The sequence below is a fragment of the Abrus precatorius genome, unplaced genomic scaffold (assembly GCF_003935025.1).
Source record: "Abrus precatorius isolate BTA unplaced genomic scaffold, Abrus_2018 Scaffold8, whole genome shotgun sequence".
Lineage (NCBI taxonomy): Eukaryota > Viridiplantae > Streptophyta > Magnoliopsida > Fabales > Fabaceae > Abrus > Abrus precatorius.
Genome location: NW_020874428.1, coordinates 33,590,609 through 33,611,585, shown reverse-complemented (window position 1 = coordinate 33,611,585; position 20,977 = coordinate 33,590,609). Strand labels below are relative to the sequence as shown.

Below are 20,977 nucleotides of genomic sequence, written 5' to 3'. Positions count from 1 at the left end.
TCATGAATGATTATTACGTTATTCTCGTAATTGATAATTACGTAAGATATAATAGGTCACCAAAGATGCAAGGATAATTTGAAATATTGAAATTGTAGATAAATTTTTTTTGAAGATTTAAAAAATAAATATACTTAATTAAGTAATTTGTCTCTAAAAATATCACCACTTTTTATTTTAGTCTTTTTAAAAAATTTATTCAGTTTTAATTCTAGAAAAAACACATAATTTATCGGTAATATTTGAGAATACGAATTAAAATTGTTCGAGTAGGATGACGTTCGTTTGGTAATGTCTTAAATCAATCTTTGTCAACGAATAACTAAAAACCCATTATATATTTCCATAAAAATTTGGACAAGTAGTCAATTCTTTTCGATTAGCAATATGCATTAAATTATATCTTACAAAAATATGAATTATCTCACCACCGCACCTGTTTCTCTCAATTATAATTGTATTATCCACGTTTTCTTCGGACTTTACATCATAAATTAACTATGCAGTCTCTTCAATAATTATTTTCTCTTGTATTACGACTCGCTAACAATTTCGTCTATTGCATATTTGTTTTTTATTAAAAATATTTAAAGTTGCATAATTAATAATTAGTTCAGATAAATATTAAAATGTAAAGTAAATATATAAAATTGAAATCAAAAGGAAAGGCTAAGAATAATCTATATTATCTTAAAAAAACAAAATAAAAAAAATAAAAAATGAATATTTTGATTTAATCTATAGAAAGAATTAGTATATTTTCCTGTTCATAGAATTAGTATATTTTGATTCGATATATATGAAATATTAAAATATGAACATAGTGTAATTTTCATTTGTAAGGATAGAACAGTAGTGTGTTGCTTATGGATCCAGATTTTGTGCGATAATTATAATCTGCATTTGAGCTATTTTTAGATCTGCATTTAGACTATTCATATATTTTTATTTAAATAAAAAACTTTCGTTTAAAAAGTGCAAAAAATTGTCTAATTAGCACAAAAAATGACCGTTACTTATAATCAGTTGATGGGATGGGATGAACTAGCCAAACCTCTTGACTTAACTCTCTTCTCTCAAACCAATTATTGTTGCTTGACAGCTATTTGTGATCCATTAGTAACCAATAATAATGATAGCGTAGTTATTTTAGTTGTTCATGTTTACTTCCCTTTCTGATACGCCCCAATCAAATAAACACAAACTATCATGTATCGTGGTATCTATCTCGTCTACAGTGTCCAAAGCACCAAACGGTGGTATTTGAAAAATTTGTGATCGGGTGAATTACGGAAGGGGTTGGTGGATTTGAGGTTGTGATTGGTAGATAATTAAAATTTTATTATTTCAATAATTAAAAAACACGGTTTTTGGTATTTCATATGGGGTTGTATTTTTTTGGGATTGGTTAGGATAGGTTTGATTGCAGTGCTGCAAGCCTATTTGAGTAGCCCACGACGTGTCAACTTCGACCTAAAGTGCGGAAATTGACTCTTTAAAGCGTGACACGGAGAGTTGAATGGCCCAATTTGAGCCCAAGAGATGTAGTGTTTTCAGAAACAGGGCCCTCTCCCCTCATTTTTAAGTTTTACAGTTAACTGAATTTCACCGTATAACGAAATGTTGACCAAAGAACAGAACCCAATAACGAAATTAAATAATTATAAGACATACCGTTTACCGTACGAAACGAAACGCTGTTATTTATAATGAAATAACAATACGGTAAAGCGGTTTATAAACGTAGCCTAACTTGTATATTTAAGATGTATTTGAATAGTTATTTTATTTAAATAGTTATTTTATTTAAACACTTATTTTATACATTTTTATAATATGTTTGGATAACAGATTAATTAAATATTTATTTTTTTATATTTATATCATACAAATAATTTATATCACAAATTTAATTATAAATTTTATTGAAATAAATTAAAAATTTATTTTTATAAATATTATAAAATGACTTATTGAAATGAGTTGAGAAGATTAACTTATAATTTATTTTTATAAGTATTTTTAATATATATAATAAGGATTTATAATATAAACTTAATTATAAGTTTATTGAAATATTTTTTTAAAAATATATTGATAAATTACATAAAAAATTTAAATAATTTTTAGAAATCACCAAAATTACAAATTAAGTTCATAATTTTTTTCAAACACCTCGTTAATATGGAACTATAGCTGAGACATAAAGTTAAACATACAAAATAAAACATACTTTACTTACACTAGTTAGCAATGTAGAACATCTTGAAAAGATTATTAATTCATATAAGTGTGTGATGTAAAAAAAAAAAAACAACTTCAATAGAAAATAAATTATGTATACATGTGAAATTCATGTTTTGTGTTTGACAACAATATGGTCCATCTTTTTACCTATTTATTTTTGTCTTACATATACATTTCAATAATGAAAATATTTCCTTTTCTTATGTTAATTATATTCTATTCCTTACTTTTAAAAAATGTAAAGAGAATAAAATTAAAATTTTGACAACAATTTATTTAAAGCATCTATTGGCTAATAACTACAACATGCTTTTAGAGATAAGTTCTGCTTTTAGATAAACTTCTTAAAAAGTATTTATAAAAATAATAAAATTAATTAAATTTATTTTATAAGTTAAAATTGATTTTTATTTATTTAAAATATATTTAACTTTCAAATATAATTTTTTTAAGTTATAAATTTGTTATTGATATTTTATATTAATTTTCTCTTATGAGTAATTACGTAGAAAGTTATTCAATTTGAGCTTAACTTTGTACGGGATGTGGGTGGGAGAAAAAAGTAAGGAAAACACGTAGTGTTACTCATCCACTTAATTTTTTTATGTGTAAGAGACGAGAGAAAATAATGATGATAAAAACTAAATAAGCACATAAATACCATTTTCTACAGTACAGCAAAGAGAACACAGTAACATCAACTAACTCCTACAATAAACTAAAACAATCGTAGTGTGAAATTCTGAAGGAGAGACATTCCAAATCATAATGCAATCTTCATTCTAGCTCATTTTCGGCCAACCAGTAAGCACTAATAGGTTTATACGTAAGATCAAGTTTTCTCAACCAAACGAATTCATATACTTTCTAAATTAACGAACAATGGGGTGTTACAATTTAACTTGTAGTCTAAAAAAGAAAATCTAATAAAAATGTTCATGATTTTTAAAAATAGAATCTATAATTCATTTACGTAAGCATTAATTATATATTGTATTTCTTATCTAATAAGTTCTTATTTATAAATTTATTTAATAATTTTTGCGGTTCAGATTTGATAACTATTTTAAAGGTAAATTAATTTTAAAATTAAATTAAATAAATAAAAATAAAATTTTGACTTCTTAAGAAAAAACTTATTTACTAAAAACAAAAAAAAAGAAGAAAAAGAGTTATTTAGTAATTAAAATCTGAACCAAACGTATCACTATTCTTATAGTTGATATATGCTGCCACTAAGCCCAATATAATAACCACCCAAACAGTTCAGTCCACAGGGCTCTTCTGTATATATCTGCATAAGAGTAGTGTTGATGGGTTAAAAAAACAGAGTAGTCGACAAAAAAAAAAAAAGTAGTAGTTTTGACGAGAGAGAGATATTTATTTCTAAAAATAAATCTAATCTATCAATACTTTGATGGCTTTTTCTTATTCCAAATTCGATCATATAGTATTATGTAATGCAAGATATGTATTTAATTAAAATTAGTAAAATAAGAAAAGTTAACTAATAAAATAAATAAGATAATCACTAATGGAGAGGGGGAGGGAGAAATAAAGAATAATAAGATGAGGGGCCTATTTTATTTGGGGAAGTCTTTATTTCTGTATATTTTCTAACACTACACATCACTTAATTAGTAACATTCTTTTAAGTACTCTCTCTCTCTGAAATTGAGAATACTAGTAATTAGCAATAAAAAAAATCTTCATGCTCCACAGATATGCCAAAAGCTAATTTTAGCTTAGTTCGTTATATTGTGTGGAAACGTAAGATTTATAATTCAAGCCTTTAATTTACACCTTTTCAGAAATTATTGTTAGAAACTTAAACTTGAATTTTGGATCTTGTGTCTCCACACCGATCTAATATACCTATTCAAATTCTTATTTCTAGATGTTCAAACAGTGAAATTCCAAGAAGGGTGAGTTTGTGATGACCAAATTTCAGGCTCATTTACCAGTGTAATTTTAATATTTCTTGAAGCATTGAAAATAAATTTATCTGTACATGAAAAAAAAATCTAATTCTTCGTTTTCTCTGCATAGGTTAATCAGAATTGGTGCTAGATTAAAATCCAGGAAAGTGGATGTCGTAGGGACACCGTATGTGTCTACCCAAAAAATTAGAAATAATTATAATGAAGTATAAACATATAATGTAAGTGTTTAAAATAGTTGTTCTAATAATATGACCCTAACTTAGTCAAATATTAACCTTATTCAATTATCGAACTGGTAACTTGAAACTCTGCATGTGGGTTGCTGGAAACTTCTATGGTGTTGGTAGTGAAATCAGGGAAGAGTTAATAATCGAAGGTAATCAATACTCAAACAAAGCAGGACTTTGTGTAAAAAGTTTTAGGGATTGAATTGTGTACCTAACACTTACGTTTGTCTCTCCTTTATCCGGCACAGTAATTGTCTAAGAACAATAAAATTAGTTGGCTTATTGCGTAAAACAAGATATCCCTAAATTGCATTAGGATATGTTGTTATTAAAAGTGATTTACTTCATCTAAGGAAGAAGGTTAACATAAGATTTGAAATCTTTGAGTTGCAGCGGATTCAAGAAGTAGGACTCTGTTTGTGTAAATTTTCAAATAATTTTTTATATAAAAAAAATTAGTAATATTAATCGTTTATTCCACTTATATTAAGTTATGTTAGAAACATAAACAATTAAATCATTATAAAATAATATCTTTTAGAACGAGATAAGAGAATTCTAAATATGTATATATATATGGAGTAAATCTAAGGTCTCTCTTTTTAGGTTGAGGAAGTGGTTTGCAAAGTTTCTTTTTCTTTTTCTTTGAATTGTCTTCATACTCAAAATGTGATCTTGCATGTAACCTGTTAGCCTCATCACTTAAGGTTTAAGTGGCAAGGTTAAGGGTTTGGATTTGGGTAGCAATGCAGAACAAATCGTTTTAAATCTAAAATTCTGTGTGTCATCATTTTAAATCCGTGCCAAATTTTTAATAATAAAAAGTACGAATACATTGATCCTAGACGGTGTTTGGTGTAGATTACGACCAACGATTTAGAAACAATCTTAGCATCAGTAACGTATGAAGTGTTTGCTTGTCACATGAACGTAATGAGCACGCCTCCAAGCAAATCCCCACATGTGTTTACTTAAATGAAAGATCATTTCCATTGATCATATTATAGAATATGCAATTATGCCTAATGCCGTAGCCTACTTGATTAGCTTTACATGCTCTTTTAAAGTTGACGAAAAGCTAATCTTCATCGTTATTAATTAACAAGTATACTAATGAAAGGTTTCATTCTTCTAAAGAAAAATGCTTAATCATAATGATACTAGTTAGTTGCTCTTCATTCATGTCAATCATACATGTCTAGTTACTTTCCATCAAGACTGGCCCACGAGCATGCTTGGTTATGATGCCTCCTACTTTTTCTAGCCTGTTTTGCTCATGTGGTGGCCCTGTGGAAAGCTCTGGTCCTCTGGCAATTAGCCTTTCATTATTATATCATCTAAAAATGATTTATGCTTAGCCTTAAGTTTATGGCTTTCCATTAAAGATGCCCAAAAGAAAGCGGCCTCTTGGGTCTTCATACTAATCCCACAATGTTCCATTATGGCTAGCATGTGTTATCTCTCATTCGAATCTTGAGGGCTTGTTTCTTACAATCAAAATCTGTTAGCAAATTAGCACTTTCAATATCACGAGGGTCCCTTAATTTCCACATCAGTAACTTCACATTTAGACATGTACAATTATACCAAATGTAACGCCACTTTCCATCTGTAATATACTATTATTCCATCGGCTCAATTTTCCCGTTCCCTAGAAACATAACGAGATATTAGTAATTGGACTTTAGCAAATTGTGCTCTAAAATATCTCCACGTTATCTCTCTTGCCTTGCTTCTGATTCAAAATTTCGTATAATGCATCAATATGATCAGTGACAATGAAGCATATAATGCCACTTTCTTTCTGTCCACTTTTGTTATGTCCTGTTATGTAATTTAATTCTTTTAAAGTAAGATAAGTGTATTTTAAAAATAAAATGCATTAATAATCGTTGATTAGAAAATTAACAATTGAGATTGTAACTAATCTTAGAATTTGTTATGACCATTAAGAATAAGTGACGAGCATTTAAGTAAAAAGATCCATAAACTCGTTAAGATGTGGTATCAATCCTATTGTCGCGGTGTCATGTCCTGTTTAATGGGGGTATTGATTTTGAGTATAATATACTGTATGTTCAAAAGAAATTCCTTTTTCTTTTCTGGAGAGAGGAATAGTGGGATTTACAAATCATTATATTTTTATCATGGTGATTTAGCATGTATAAATATGCATGCATGCTTGCCTACATATATTCATATTTGAGACAGTGGAGCTAAATTATTATCCTGTTCCATTCATTTCCAAGATAATTAGTGCTCAGAAGATTGATCTCATTAGCATGGCTTCTGATTTTAATCTATCCCCTTCAGATGCACATCCCGAGACCATGGATTTCCTTTCACTTGCATGGTGTAACTTTGCCGTGCAAGCTCTGCAGCCTGAGCCACAACATGGATCAATTGTTCTAGTTGATAATAACTCTATGAAGCAATTAGAGCCTGGTAGCCCCAAGGCTAATCCTACGGTGAGCCAAGCCAAGCTACTTTAACTATATGAAACATATATCTTTATTTTTTAAGATATTATATATATATATAGATTATTTATATAATACTTTATAAAATATTAGAAGGATTAAGTGGAGTATATAGCATTACTCGCTCTAATATTTTTTATTCCACATTCAATTTCTTCAACCTACTCAATTGTGCTCAATATTTGTGAAACTTTGCATGAGATGGAAAAGAGTGCTAGAATGGATAGTGCAGATTTCAGGTCTTTGCCAGCATGGAAGTCTAATGATGTAAAGGTAAGAAATTACAACACAGAAGCAACTGATTCCATATTAAAAGACCACCCTTCATTGCTAGTAATCTTTTCTTTTTATCTTATGCCTTTTCAGTCATGGATATGGATGCAACAAGCGATGCATCCTGAATTGAATTACAACAGCTGTTTCAGAAAGAAATGGGTGTGTGATCTTTTCTCTAAATTTTTTCTCTACAATTACGTATATTAGTTCACTTGGCATTAGTAAGTTTGTTGTGGTTACATGAAGATGCCATGGAAGCAGATCATACCACTAAAAAGCGTGTCAATAAAGAAATGGTTTAAGGAAATAAAGATGAAGAGGAAAGAAGAACAAAGATTGCAAAGAGCAGAGGTGCATGCAGCAGTATCAGTTGCAGGGGTTGCAGCAGCTCTAGCTGCCATTGCTGCTGAAAATTCAAAAAATGAGTCTAACCAAGATAGAGATACAGCAGTAGCTTCTGCAGCTGCGTTGGTAGCTGCTCAGTGTGCAAAAGTAGCTGAAGCAATGGGGGCAAAGAAAGAGCAACTTAGCAGTGTAATTGGCTCAGCCATGAGTGGCACAAGTACAAGTGATATCCTAACTCTCACTGCTGCAGCTGCAACATGTAATTTTCTCATCTTTTTAAATACTTTTATTTAGTCTTTTTTTTTATATATATATTTATTTTGGGGGGTACATATGTAAGATTTGGCTACAGATTTTGGAACTAAGAATCTGCCTGTTTGGGGTGGCAAAAGTGTTAAAATTCCTGGCCCAATTGAAATTAGATGGATCTTGACGTGTCCCTCCCCAACATAAAAAGCACTTTTTATTAGGTCCATTTCCTTTTTCTTTTCTAATATCTATGAAGAAATTTGTAAGATAAAGTACCACTTCACTCAACAAACGAAATAGGTAATTGAGGGTATTGATGGAAACATCGCTTCCTTTTGTGTTGGCCAACTGCAGCACTAAAAGGTGCAGCCACACTTAAAGTGAGATCAGGATGCAATAACAGATTGAATGGGGGAGTCCCCATCTTGCCCATTGAAGACAACAATGATTTAGACTTTGACTTTGAAAAAGGCAGATCCATTCTTGCACAGGGAGCTGAGTTATATGTGGAAACACCAGAAGGTAAATTAATAATGAAAAAAAAAAAACTTGCCTTGCAGTGGCATAATTCTTAACTTCTAGCTATTTAACATTAATCATCATTATGACTTTCTAATTTATACTTCAATTATATCTAAACAGGGAAGTACATGCCAAGATCAGTGTCTGTGATCCTAAACAGTGAAGCCAAGGTAATAAGGATCATGGGTAGTTTTTATGTATATCTACTTCTATTTGGGTTCAATGGAACTATGGACTGGAACTATGGACTGACTCAGTTAATAATAATACACTTAATAATAAAATATACTCTAATCATCTGATCAAGTTAACTCAATTATTGAGACTTGCGTAGTTGGAACCTTACCCTTTGAATTTTATATCGAGTAATTGAACTAAAGATTATCTTAGGCATTTTGATTTATTATAGCACTATTGGTGTAGCTATACTTCTGTCTCTCTGACTGGTGCAATGATCCCCACTCTTAAATTACAGGTTGTACTTATGATGAGGAAACATAATCTATTCAAAAGCAAGAGGGAGGGTATGTGCTTTTTTGTTTTTCCAATCATGTTTTTTTCTTCTTTTCTTTATCTTTATTCAAACTTAGATTAAAATGCACAAAGACTTATAGCACTGCCTACAGGTATTGTACTGAATCTGCATGCGGAGCTGTATAAAGGTTCAGAAGCTGAGGATGCTGATACATGTTATCTGATTGTTTTAACGACAAGAGGAGGCACTTTCAAGCTAGACATGGCAGATGATTTTCGTCGTTACAAGACATGGGCCACAACCATCAATCATATGCTGAGGATTTCAGCTTCTTTTGCTAAATATGAGCTGCAATTTTACTGAAATTGATGTTAATCAGCACTACCTTCTGTATCCGTTTGTACCTTTGTACCTTATATATTTGTAACTATTACATAATATCGCCCTTACTACTAAATTCAAAGTATCTGTGATCTGTCTTCCAGCGAAAGAAAATAATTTGTACATATGACATGTTACTAGGATAGTGAACTATGCTACATCAAATCAAGAACCTGCTTAATGAACTATTTATATAATGAGCACCAAGAGAATGCCCAATGGTTCAAATTGTTATAGTTTGGTTTATGATTTTGATTATAATATTAAGAATTAGTAGCACTGCTTTGTGTAAAACAATCATGTTCTCATGGCACCTTTTCCAGGGACAAGACCAACCGGCCAACTGGTGCTATCTTTGTGGGCTTGATCTTTCTTTTACCTGAATGAATGCTGTTATCTAAAGCTCTGTAATTGAGACATAAACAAGATGAGCTTCCTTTTCACTTTTTTTTGGTAGACAAAAAGGTAAGCTACAACAATCGTGTGGTCCACCATGTAACAGATTGTTGTAGTCCACCATGTAACAGAAAAATCAGAGAAACCTAGACTCTAGAACTTTTCTTGGGTAACTCTCGTACCTCAATGAAATTCACTTGTTCTGATTTTGTTTTACTATTTAGTGGCTTACATGAATTGCATGAATGCAAGGCGTGATAATTTTATATAATCTTTATAATAAATTTAATATTAGAATTTCTTAATACAACCATCAACTATGTACATGCATGTATAAATATTAAGAATCTGTAAATATATAAGTGATAATTAATTGAATGCACAAAGTTCGTTAAATCTCCTACATAATTCCCTGGTTAAATTTTGCCTGTTGTTTTACAGGTTCAGACCAACATATTTGGCACTGTTTTTAATTCTGAATGAAGAAAAAGTCCATTATTAACATAAATATGAAATAAAAGAAACCCATTACACTTGCCATAATTAATGTCTTAGGATTTGGGACTAGGACAGAAGAAATCCCCGGCCCAAAAAAAGAAAAGACTTTCACTTAGACCTCTGGTTTTGTTCAAGTTCATTTTTTTATCTTCGATTTTCTGAGCACCATCTTAGGCTTCCTTCTCACCTTATTAACCAAAAATTCAATTTATTTTAGAGTCATAGTTTTAACATCGGAACGCATAGCTAATTAGCTAAAATATTGACAAAAATTTAAAATAAATGCAATTATTGTAACTTTTTATGAATAGAGACAATTCAAATATAGTTGTTGAAAACGATAATATTTTCTTTTATAATAGTTATCCATTTCACCTTTAGCGTCAGCGTAAAATTAAAATCACACGACACCTAAATAATTTGAATAAAAGTATTATACTAAAAAAACAAACACGTCAACCTCAATTGCACTCAGCATCTCCTTGTATTTCGAAATATTTACTAGTTTGTTTGCACTTATTGAATTAATAAATACAAAGTGTTTTGAAGTATTCTTTTATAAATTTGAGGATTTTATGCATTTTTCTGTGAAAAAAAAAAAGTCGAAGTGAGTCGAATATGTTAGACCACAAAACGGGCCTCATGTTCAGCCCATAACTGCAACAGAATATGGATCGGGTCAGATCGATAAAGATACGGTTTAATACCCGAATCCACGGGCATTTCACTTTCTTCTTGGTTCGTAGCACAGAAGAAGAACCCGCAAGTCACTAATTTTTGCTATCTTCTGAGAAAAGGAAGTGAGAAACACAAATCACATTCACAAAGAATGAGACGACGGCGCACCAATGATTCTGATGCACATAAACACAATTCCCGAGCTCCAATTTTTTCGAAATCAGATTCGGAGCACTCGCCATTCCGTTGTTCCCAGAAACTAGTCCTGGCTTTGTGCTTGGCATTCCGAATGTTGAATTCTCTTTTGGTGCAGAGCTATTTCAACCCTGACGAACACTGGCAGGGTCCGGAGGTTGCGCATCGAATCGCGTTTGGGTACCCTTCCATTCATTTCTCTCTCATTTTCAGCTGAAACCCTCTTTAGTTTCATCATCGATGCCACGTAAGCGCTGATCTGGCAGGTACGGTCATTTAACGTGGGAGTGGAAACATGGTATCCGAAGCTACTTGCATCCCATGATCTTCGTTCCGCTTTATAGGGTTCTCGCCTCATTGCATCTTGATACCCCTTACATTATGGTAAATATTTTAAGTATATAAATGTAACAGTTTAATTAAAGTGTCAGTGTGTTCTGCTTCATTTCCCATGTTAGGATGTGTTACTTTTTATTTTCTTACAATGTGATTCTTTTAATTATATTTTCTGTTTATTAGATGAGGGCTCCGCGGCTACTGCAATCTGTGTTCTCTGCGGTTGGCGATTTGTACTTGTACAAGCTCTCTGCGGTTCTCTTTGGTGACTGTGTTGCAAAATGGGCTGTATCCTATTATTTTTGTTTAATTTTTTTTTGCTATGTAATGAGTTTGTTTCATTGGTTGAAGTTCATGGTGTTTTGCATTCTCCCGCTCTGTGTATGAAAACTTTAACTCTGTCTCAGCTCTTTTCGCAGTTGACAAATTGGTTTATGTTTTATTGTTTTTCTCGTACGCTATCGAATAGCTTGGAGGCTGTTCTTACGTTAGTGGCTCTGTATTTCTGGCCCTGCATGAGATCCTCTGGCGAACGTTCCTTTGTTTCTAGGAAGTTGGGTTTAGTTTTAGCGGCAATAGCTTGTGCTATTCGACCAACAAGTGCGATTACGTGGCTGTATGTTGGCCTGCTTGAGCTTTTAGAATCACGTGACAAATTGAAGTTCATATTTTTGGAGGTGGCTCCTATTGGGTATGTTTTGGGACTGTTTACAAACTGTAGTTTTAATTGTGTAAATGGGTTTTGGAGGCAGGGGTTGCGTTTGTTTTTTGAATTTTATGTTTATATAATCATATATCATCATGTATGATTTTTCTTTTTCTGTTTTCTTCTCCCTAAAGACCATGTTTTATTAACACTTGGGCTCACTCTATCAGGATCCTGGTGCTTGGACTTGCCTCCTTATTGGATTGTTTCATGTATGGCACATGGATTCTAGTACCACTTAATTTTTTAAAATTCAATTTTCTTTCCTCGGGTGGAGACTATTATGGAACTCACAAGTGGCACTGGTACTTCACTCAGGGATTTCCAGTCATGATCTTCTCACACTTACCGTTTTGTATAGCTGGTATCAGTTATTCCAAACAATGGAAGTATTCTGGCCTTCTTGCATGGGTTTTGGGTTTCTACAGTTTATTAGGTCACAAGGAATTCAGGTACTCTACTTCAATTTGAAAAATTTACTTATGCATGTTAAGATGTGCCTGGCCTATTGGTTTGACTTGATTTATGATAATAATTATTGTGAGGTACAGATTTGTCTTGCCAGTTCTTCCCATAGCTCTGATGTTCTCTGGTTATTCTTTGGCTATGATAGAAGATCCTGGTTCTGCAGAGTATAAAGGAAAAACATCTTCAAAAAAGGATACTAGATGTCCTCCCAAGATGATAGTCGCTATCTTATTTTTGCTTGTTACCAACATTCCAATGGCTTTGTATATGAGTTTGGTTCATCAGGTCTTGCTCTATCTCCCTCCCTTACTCGATGTTGATGAGCCTTTCTGTTAATATTCTCTTGCAATTTAGGATATATGTTTTTGCTGGACAAGATCGTTAATTTTTCTGGTTACTGTTTTATATTTCAATTTGACGTGCTTATTTCTTATGTCAGTGAAAAAAATCTTATGTAAAACCTAAAAGGAAATATTTAATATATTTTTTAATTTCTCAACAGAGAGGACCTGAAGATATCATGAACCACCTTGCTAGAGAAGCTCTTCATGGGAAGGTGAAAAGCATCTTATTCCTAACTCCTTGCCATGCCACTCCCTACTATTCCATGCTGCATCATAGCCTGCCAATGCAATTTCTGGACTGCACGCCAAGGTTTGGAATTTGTAATTCTGCAAAAGCTTCTAATCTTAAACGGAACTAAAATCAGTTTATAATTCACGTAAATGCATCATGTTCAGCAGTGAAGAGAAAGGAGTTCCAGATGAGTCTGATCGTTTCTTGATGGACCCTGTTCCTTTTGTGTCTGAATATGCGAAAAATTGGTCTCTGCCCAGCCACATTGTTTTATTTGATTCAGAGGAAAAAAAATTGAGGAACTTTTTAATTTCATTTGATTATAGAGAGGTAATTATTACTGTTTCAATTTTCTGAGGTTGTTCTTCTTAATATTGGAAATTTCTCTTCATTTTTCTAACATTAGGATTTCAACAACAGGAAAAAAGATTTTTTAATTCTCACTTCAAGGTAGATCGTGATCTTCAAGCTTCAATTGTTGTATACGTTAGAATTAGATAGCAATATTCATCTGATCTGCAACAAAATTTGGCACCGTGACAGTTCAGTGTATCATTTCTCCGCATTGCTGCTTCAATTTGATGTCTCTGAAATGAATGTGTTGTCTGTTTATGTATTTCGTTTTTTGCTTACCAGGAAATTTTGCAGTAGATAGTTTGTAAATGCCCTTCCAATATATTTTTAGAGATATGTGGATTTTCTCTTAGAAAGATGACCTATTTGGATAACAACCAAAATCAATATTTTCCTCCATAGCAATATTTCACTGTAAAATTTGTTAAAATCAATTTGAACACAACAATCATGTTCAACAATTGAAAATAATTTGATGAAAATCTACAACAGGCGCATAATGTTCAGTTGCCTCAAACTAAGCTCGCTTTTGTTACTGAAATCGAGTTCTAAGTGGAAGTAAACATTTTAATTTTTACATTGAGCTGAGAATTTTATATTAAGTTTCATTATAAACTTGCCTTCAAATCAAGTTTTAAAACATATTTTACTTTATTCAAACTCACTTTTAATTAAATTTTGTAAAATAAAATTCATCTAAAATAAAGCTTATGACATTCAACCGATATCTTTTTTATTTAGAATCGTATAATTTATAGTCTAGCCGTATACACAATGGCAAGACTATTAGAAGTATGTAATATTAGAACACTAATCATACACTCGTGTCAATTTATCGTAAAAATTTCGTTACTAATAATCATGGTGATCTTGAATTTTAAAAGGATAAAGGACGACGAAATGTATGTTAAAATGCCTAGCTTATTCCAAAGTTATTATTAATACGCGTTAGGGTGGGAACTTAGAAGATACTATTGTTATTGTTAGTATGTCCTTGTCATATGCCCCGCCAAATGTTGGTTCAACTTTGAATAACGTAGGAATATGATTATCGACGAGTGCGAGTTCCGTTATATGTTTTACAGCATCTTTGTATTCCGCATAACGGAAAAGACATGATCATTTTTGCTTGTTTAATCGTTTGACAAAATAATAAAGGGAAGCCATTCCATGTCATCAAAAGTGGAACCTGGTCAGGGAATTTGCTAAAATGGCAAAACACTTTACACTTGGGCTTAGGAATAAAAGGAAAAAGAACTAATATGAGGCAATGTAGGAATATTCTGAAAATAATTCAAACAAGGATAGGCAGAAAACCATATCAACACAAGACAGCACTGTCACATTAGGTGCTTGGAAGCCCTGTCCATAGGAGAAGTCTTCGGGGTCGATCTAGAAACCTGGCTTGCCACGCAGGTTCATCAGTTTCATAGACAAACCCACTCTTTGTATACAATTTCTTTGCTGGTTCATTGTCAACAGCAACATGGACGTACAAATCTGTTATGCCTGAAAAGAAAAAAGAACTAGTCACTTTTGGTCTAGGGGAAGTCCAATCTGAATTGTCATCTAGAAATATCAGTGTCCCCTAGTTCATAGACTCGAACGAGAAATATAAGAATGAAATAACGAAGACTAATAGAACATGAAAAACGGTAGAGTGCTTTACAGGGAATCTACACGGACCCCATCAAGGATATGAATATTTCACGCAACACAAATTAAAAAACAACAGAAATCATAATTGGTTTTCATTATGTTATTATATATAAATAACAAAAAATAAAAACATGTCATCAACAAAGATAGATCAATGAAGGGGAAGTGAAGAAAGTCGTGTTTGGGTTTCAAGTTGAGTTTAATGAACCCCCAGATAAGAATTTTTACATCAATCCCCCTGCACTGAGCCAAGCATAACCAAAACTTAGATTGCAGCCACTTCTGGACAAGAGTTTTCTACCCAAAGAAACAAATTTTGGAAACATTTTAATAGGAAGAATCTTATCATTCTTGACCAATTTGGATCCCATCCTCATATGCAGGATCAACATCATATGGAATCAGATTAATAGACATTACAAGTAGTTGAATGAATTACCGTGCCTGCTTAGATCATTTATGATCTTAACCCATCAAAGAAAAGATAAACATCAAGACATGCAATGCACATAATCGTATTTAAAGTTTAAACATTAAATTATTCATACATTTTTTTAGATACTATTTTTCCCTCTTTCTTCATCAGATCAATTATCTTATCCCACATTTTTCTCTTTTCTCTTCCTATCTCTTCTTTTGCTGTACAAATGCAATTTCTCCATTTTTCAAAGCAGAGAAAATGATAACAGCAATTCCATGTAGCGGTTATGTGCTATCTTGTTTCTTACCCCAATCATGAGCAACTAACTTTGACTTTTCAAGAAGAGCATAACCCAACCCATTTCTGTGCAACTCTTTAGCAACACATACATTACTTAGGTATGCCCTTGTGATATCAGTTCCAACGACCTAACATTGAAACATTTAAACAATTATACAGAGGCAGCGTTGTACAAATTAGTACCAGAGAGAAGAGTTATCAATTTTCATGTCAAAAATCAAAGCCTAGTTACCTGAACCAATCTAACACATAAACACAGGCATACAGATTTGGAAATCTAGTAGAGACCAAAAATACCTCTGGTTTCATTCCAACAATTTCATCAGGAAGGCTCAAGCACTGATTAAGATCAAGAGTGCCAACTACAATCCGGTCTTCACCATTGGCAGAAAACTACAATTTTAATTAAATTACAATTAACTTTCCTGAGAAACAGAACACCAATAAACAAATGTACGCAAACAAAAATAGAATAAAGTCATCATAAGTGACAATTTATTTGATTGAATCGATCTGCAATTTTAGAACAACTAGAAGGGTCTGTATGACAAATCTATCCATCTAAAAACAAATACATAAATAAAAAAAAAAACTGCAAATGTGATTATTTCTGGGTAGAAAGAGACAATGATGATTAGACAAGAGACATCTTTATCGCCAAACATACTCATAGTCCATTGTAGGGACATGAAAAGCATTAACATTAAATCATTTACTGATGAATTGACATAAGAAAGGTTAGCAAATGAATAAAAAGGATGCTGCATGATGCATTCCAACTTGCAATGAATAAATGGAGGAATAAACAAACCTTACATGAAGAGCATAAATCATGAGATAGGGTGGCTATATGGGACAAAGGAAGTGAAGCATTTATGCAAGAGACTCTTCTAAAGCCCATTCTTTTCCCCGAAACACGCTCCTGAAGTGCTTCGAACTCACGCTCCGCTAAGTACCTCGTATGATCCTAATAGAACTTGACAAACACGAAATAGGGAATGCACCTTCTTACGTTACTTTGTAAAAAGCTCACTCTTTTATAACAATTCAAGCATACCCATGTGCGAATTGGCAACCAAAAAACGAAGCTTGAAGCTAGATTTCAGATTTTAAAAAAAATATTTTTTAGAAAAAAAAAATGGGACGAGAGAAAAAATGGAAACTGACTTGAACTCCGAAGGTGTCGGGTCGGAATTGGTGGAAGGAACGAACGCGGAGAGAGGCAGCGGCCCAGAGTTCATCGTCGTAGAAGGACTCGGCGATGGTGAGGAGAGTGGTGTCGATTTTTTGGGTGAAAATGTTGGTGGAAGGAGAAGAATGGATTTGGGATCTGAGGTTGGAGAAAGCATAGGAATTGGTGGAGAATGGAAACGACGACGAGGAAGTGATCGGAGGAGAAGAACAAAGCGAAGAAATAAGTGTCATTTTTGTATTATCCTTAGTTTCCTCTCTCTCTCTCTCTCTCTCTCTCTCTCTCTCTCTCTGCTTTCCTCTGCTTTGGTTGTTCCGGTTTTTGCGGCCCAGGCCCTCTCAAAATATATTATTGCTTCTACCTTTTTTTCGGATAATTTATGACAAGCCCAATTATTAATTCCTTTTTGTAAGGGCTCTTTCTTGGTATAATATGAAAGTCAGCATTTTGACAAAAAAATCCGTTAGAAGACTCAGCGTGAATAATAACACTTCGGACAAAAAAATAAACATTTCAATTTAATAAATAAAATATTTTATTTAAAAGCATGATACAAATACATTGAAAATTATATTGAGTGTATTGATGATAATTTTGTTAGCATAAAAAAATATATGAACACATGAGATGACTTACTCGTACAATAAATTTATACTATTTTTATATATCATTATTATTATTTGTTTCTCTCTGTCACATCAGTTTTATCTTATACTCTGTCTTCTTCTTTTTGCCCTTTATCGTACAAGTTTTTGTATAAAAAAATTGTATCAATACAATACAGTTTCTCTATAGATAAAAATAGAACGTGGTGAGTGAGGCAGCGATCATGATTCAAGTATTGCTCTGGAATCCAAAAAACAAAAATCATGTACTGCTTTAAAAATCGTTTTTTATGGGTTTATTTGGTAAAAACATTCTCTATCTTGTTCTTAGGGGAGGGGAAATGACGTGGGAATCGAATCGCAAAGCCGAAGCATATATTCTGGTAGCTTCAACAACCTAGCTACCACCTTAAGATCAGCTAAAATACACTGAATATATTTTATTTCAATTTGCTATTACAATTTTTATATTTTAAAGACTAATATGACATCCAGTTAGGGCTAATTTAATTATTTACTAAAAGATAACTGATTTTTTTATTTTGTTTTTGTGTTGATTAAAATTTGAGAAAGCAGGCTTCCAAATTTACTTCTTTCGTAAAAGTTCATGTTTTTTTATTTTTTTCAAGACAGACTCTTCCCATAAATATGTTAGGTATTAAGTCAATCAATTGTTGAAATATTATTATTCATGACCAATCATTAATTAAATAACATAATGCACACGAATTATTGTTTTTTGGTCCCGTGTCTAGATCAAATTAGTGGTGTAGATACACTGTCATATTTATGCACACACATGAGGACACTTCATGCGTATCATTGTCTATGGTTTACACACTCTGCAATATATATATATATATATATATATATATATATATATATATATATAATTTTTTACGAAGTAAATATCGGCAACGTAAAATGATCATGAGAGACTTGTACACCTTGCAAGTGATGGTAAAAGTTGACAGTGGTGGGTTTTAATTTTATAAATATTCATATATACACTTTGCAATTGAAGTATTTTCATGCAATACGACAAAAAAAAAAAACTTGAATTCCAATATCAATCAACTAGTCAAACGTCCCTTGCGAATATGGCAAAGAGTGGCGAACATAGCCATTAGCCAAAAGCATCATCGTTTACTACAATCAGTTCAATGCACGCATTATTATACCACCAATAAGGCAAGAAAAGCAATCAATATCCATCGTAATGTTTTCTATCATCAATGAATTTGTCAATTGTGAATTGATTCCTCGGGTTATCGACGAACAGACAATAAATAAAACGGTTGAACATCCACCCGTTTTCGAAGAGATACTTTAAATTGGTTTCAGTTCCCTACCCGCAGCATAAACACAAAAACTGATAAGATGCCATTTGCTTACCCTTACGCAACCATAGCGGTGAATAGCAAGATTTTGGAGAAAAATAAATGACACAAATAAAAGCATTTATTTGTTTATTGGTATTGGTAAGATGGTAATATAAAAAAGGTCAAGGTTCAGTGGTTCACACACATGCATGCGTGCAGCACGGACACATGAGGAATGCCTCATGCATCGATCTTAGTTGCATGTTCATATCTTTGTCTTACGTAGGCGGCTGCAACCATTGAAGAAGAAAGTTCAAAGAGAAAGGGAAAGGACTCTGAGAGAGACTTCAAGAGACTGATGGATTGACCATGTGTTGTCCCATCACTAGCTAGGTTGTGAATTATTATCATTTGATAACATTTAAGAAAAAGGGTTAACATTAATGTAATGTAAGACTAAAATCCCTCCCTACATACCCCACTCATTCACACCCTCCCCTCTCTTCATATGCTATGCGGTAACAATGAAGATGACATTTATCTGATGGGTAGGTTATGCGGTGTGGGATTGGGATCGGTCACTTTCTTTTCTTCAATGGAGCAAGGGTAGGGATTTCCCTTAAATACTACATGCTGTTATTAATCGAATCATTCCTCCTTCCTCGTCCGCAGATAAACGCCAATTTACACGTAGATATGCAATAATTAAATTTTCATATTTTCATCATGCAGTTGCTAACAATTAATTCAAATTTTAAACATGTGTAGATAAATATATTTAACTTTATAAAATATCTGATTCAAAACAATTAAAATTAATATTTTTATTAAACTTTTTTATTTTAATATAATAAATACTTTTTATTGCCACACAAAATAAAAAATTTATTGGTATTATATTTTTAAAAAAATTGATAGTCTATATATAATTATATGGTCAAAATTAACATTTTTTTTCCACTAAATACACATCTTATGTGCACGCATGACAAGTTTTTGATTAATTATATAATCATTGATTATCTTATAATTTTAGTCATATGCGTAAACTAAAAATATAATTAGAATATTTTTGTAAGACTTAAATAACTCTCTTCCTTGCAAGCTAACATTTTAGAGTAAATTATATTTTTTAATATGAAATTAAAGTTTATAGAATTTGAATATTGTATTATTTGCAAATGTTTAATCATATAAACTGTATATATATTTAGTATGTGTTTGAATTTATGTTAATATAAAAGTTATAATTAATAGTAATATTTGTGATTAAATATTCTTTATGAAAAACAATCATGTTAAAGCAGAATAAAACACCTTTAAGCAGCGAAATCCATACAATTATTTGAAAAGCAAAACACTGATGAGAAATTCGCGTATGAAAAAATCGTACATCCTTAATTTGGTACTTGGAAAACCCTACCTCTTACGCGGCTATATACCCTAACAGGCATGAAACGTGGTGGCGTTGGATGGGAAAGAACCAAATGTAAAGCTGAAAATAGAAATTCAAAATCAACCAGAAAAGAAGAGAAAGCCCAGCGCAGGTTTTAAAGTAACCAGCTTTACGTGCAAAGTTGTATCATGTTTTCTCCTCAACCCAATTACCCACCGCATAGCGTTCAAGCGTTGCATGCATTTTTTATAAATTCTATTCGACCCTTCGATTTTTTCTTGAAAATTCTGAACAAATATGTATATACACACACACACCCCGTTTGAAATCAAATTTATAATGAATCACTCAACCTCAACCAGGAACATCTCCCATTGTTTGTCAGTTGAACCAGTACACCTCGCATCTGCCTCAAAACTCTTAGCCGATGCTTGCAAATCCTATAAGAGAATGAGGTCATGTTATGTAAATAAAGTTATAGTAGGATTGTCAGAATCTCCATCAATTGAGTAAAAGCCAACTCATCTGTGATATAAGCCAGTCGATATATTCCTTACTCATTTATAAATAACTTTCAATAATTGATCAATTCAAAATTATAACTCACATATACATAAAATGTATGGATTTATAAAATATATCAAAGCTTTTATTTTCATATTATTAATCATTTAGTGCATATTAATGATAACATTACGTGTACACGTATTATAATTGAATAAAAAAAATA

The 20,977-nt window shown here is 32.1% G+C and overlaps 3 protein-coding genes across 5 annotated transcripts; 2 read left to right on the top strand and 1 right to left on the bottom strand.

Moving 5' to 3' along the window:
* The first annotated feature begins 6,699 nt into the window (after positions 1 to 6,699).
* LOC113846976 (VAN3-binding protein) lies at positions 6,700 to 9,127 on the top strand. The gene is made up of 8 exons (XM_027475777.1): positions 6,700 to 6,885; positions 7,099 to 7,170; positions 7,264 to 7,332; positions 7,420 to 7,777; positions 8,122 to 8,289; positions 8,410 to 8,459; positions 8,765 to 8,813; positions 8,916 to 9,127. Exons 1-8 carry the CDS (start codon positions 6,700 to 6,702, stop codon positions 9,125 to 9,127), a joined length of 1,164 nt encoding a protein of 387 aa, XP_027331578.1.
* A 1,668-nt stretch (positions 9,128 to 10,795) lies between these two features.
* Positions 10,796 to 13,748, top strand: LOC113846974 (GPI mannosyltransferase 3). Its single transcript, XM_027475776.1, has 9 exons — positions 10,796 to 11,092; positions 11,179 to 11,296; positions 11,432 to 11,536; positions 11,656 to 11,939; positions 12,125 to 12,406; positions 12,506 to 12,707; positions 12,925 to 13,076; positions 13,166 to 13,328; positions 13,419 to 13,748. The coding sequence occupies exons 1-9, from the start codon at positions 10,869 to 10,871 to the stop codon at positions 13,497 to 13,499; spliced, it is 1,611 nt and encodes a 536-aa protein (XP_027331577.1). The 5' UTR covers positions 10,796 to 10,868; the 3' UTR covers positions 13,500 to 13,748.
* Positions 13,749 to 14,449: 701 nt separating this feature from the next.
* Positions 14,450 to 17,234, bottom strand: LOC113847136. 3 transcript variants are annotated; one of them, XM_027476026.1, is made up of 5 exons: positions 16,900 to 17,234; positions 16,544 to 16,699; positions 16,030 to 16,125; positions 15,740 to 15,860; positions 14,450 to 14,861 (listed from the first exon to the last, which is right to left on the bottom strand). In XM_027476026.1, the coding sequence occupies exons 1-5, from the start codon at positions 17,155 to 17,157 to the stop codon at positions 14,698 to 14,700; spliced, it is 795 nt and encodes a 264-aa protein (XP_027331827.1). In that variant the 5' UTR covers positions 17,158 to 17,234; the 3' UTR covers positions 14,450 to 14,697. The 3 variants fall into 3 exon arrangements, with proteins under 3 accessions (XP_027331827.1, XP_027331828.1, XP_027331829.1); XM_027476027.1 differs by lacking the exon at positions 16,030 to 16,125 and having other exon boundaries at positions 14,488 to 14,861; XM_027476028.1 differs by lacking the exon at positions 16,544 to 16,699 and having other exon boundaries at positions 14,488 to 14,861.
* Between the last annotated feature and the right edge of the window lie 3,743 nt (positions 17,235 to 20,977).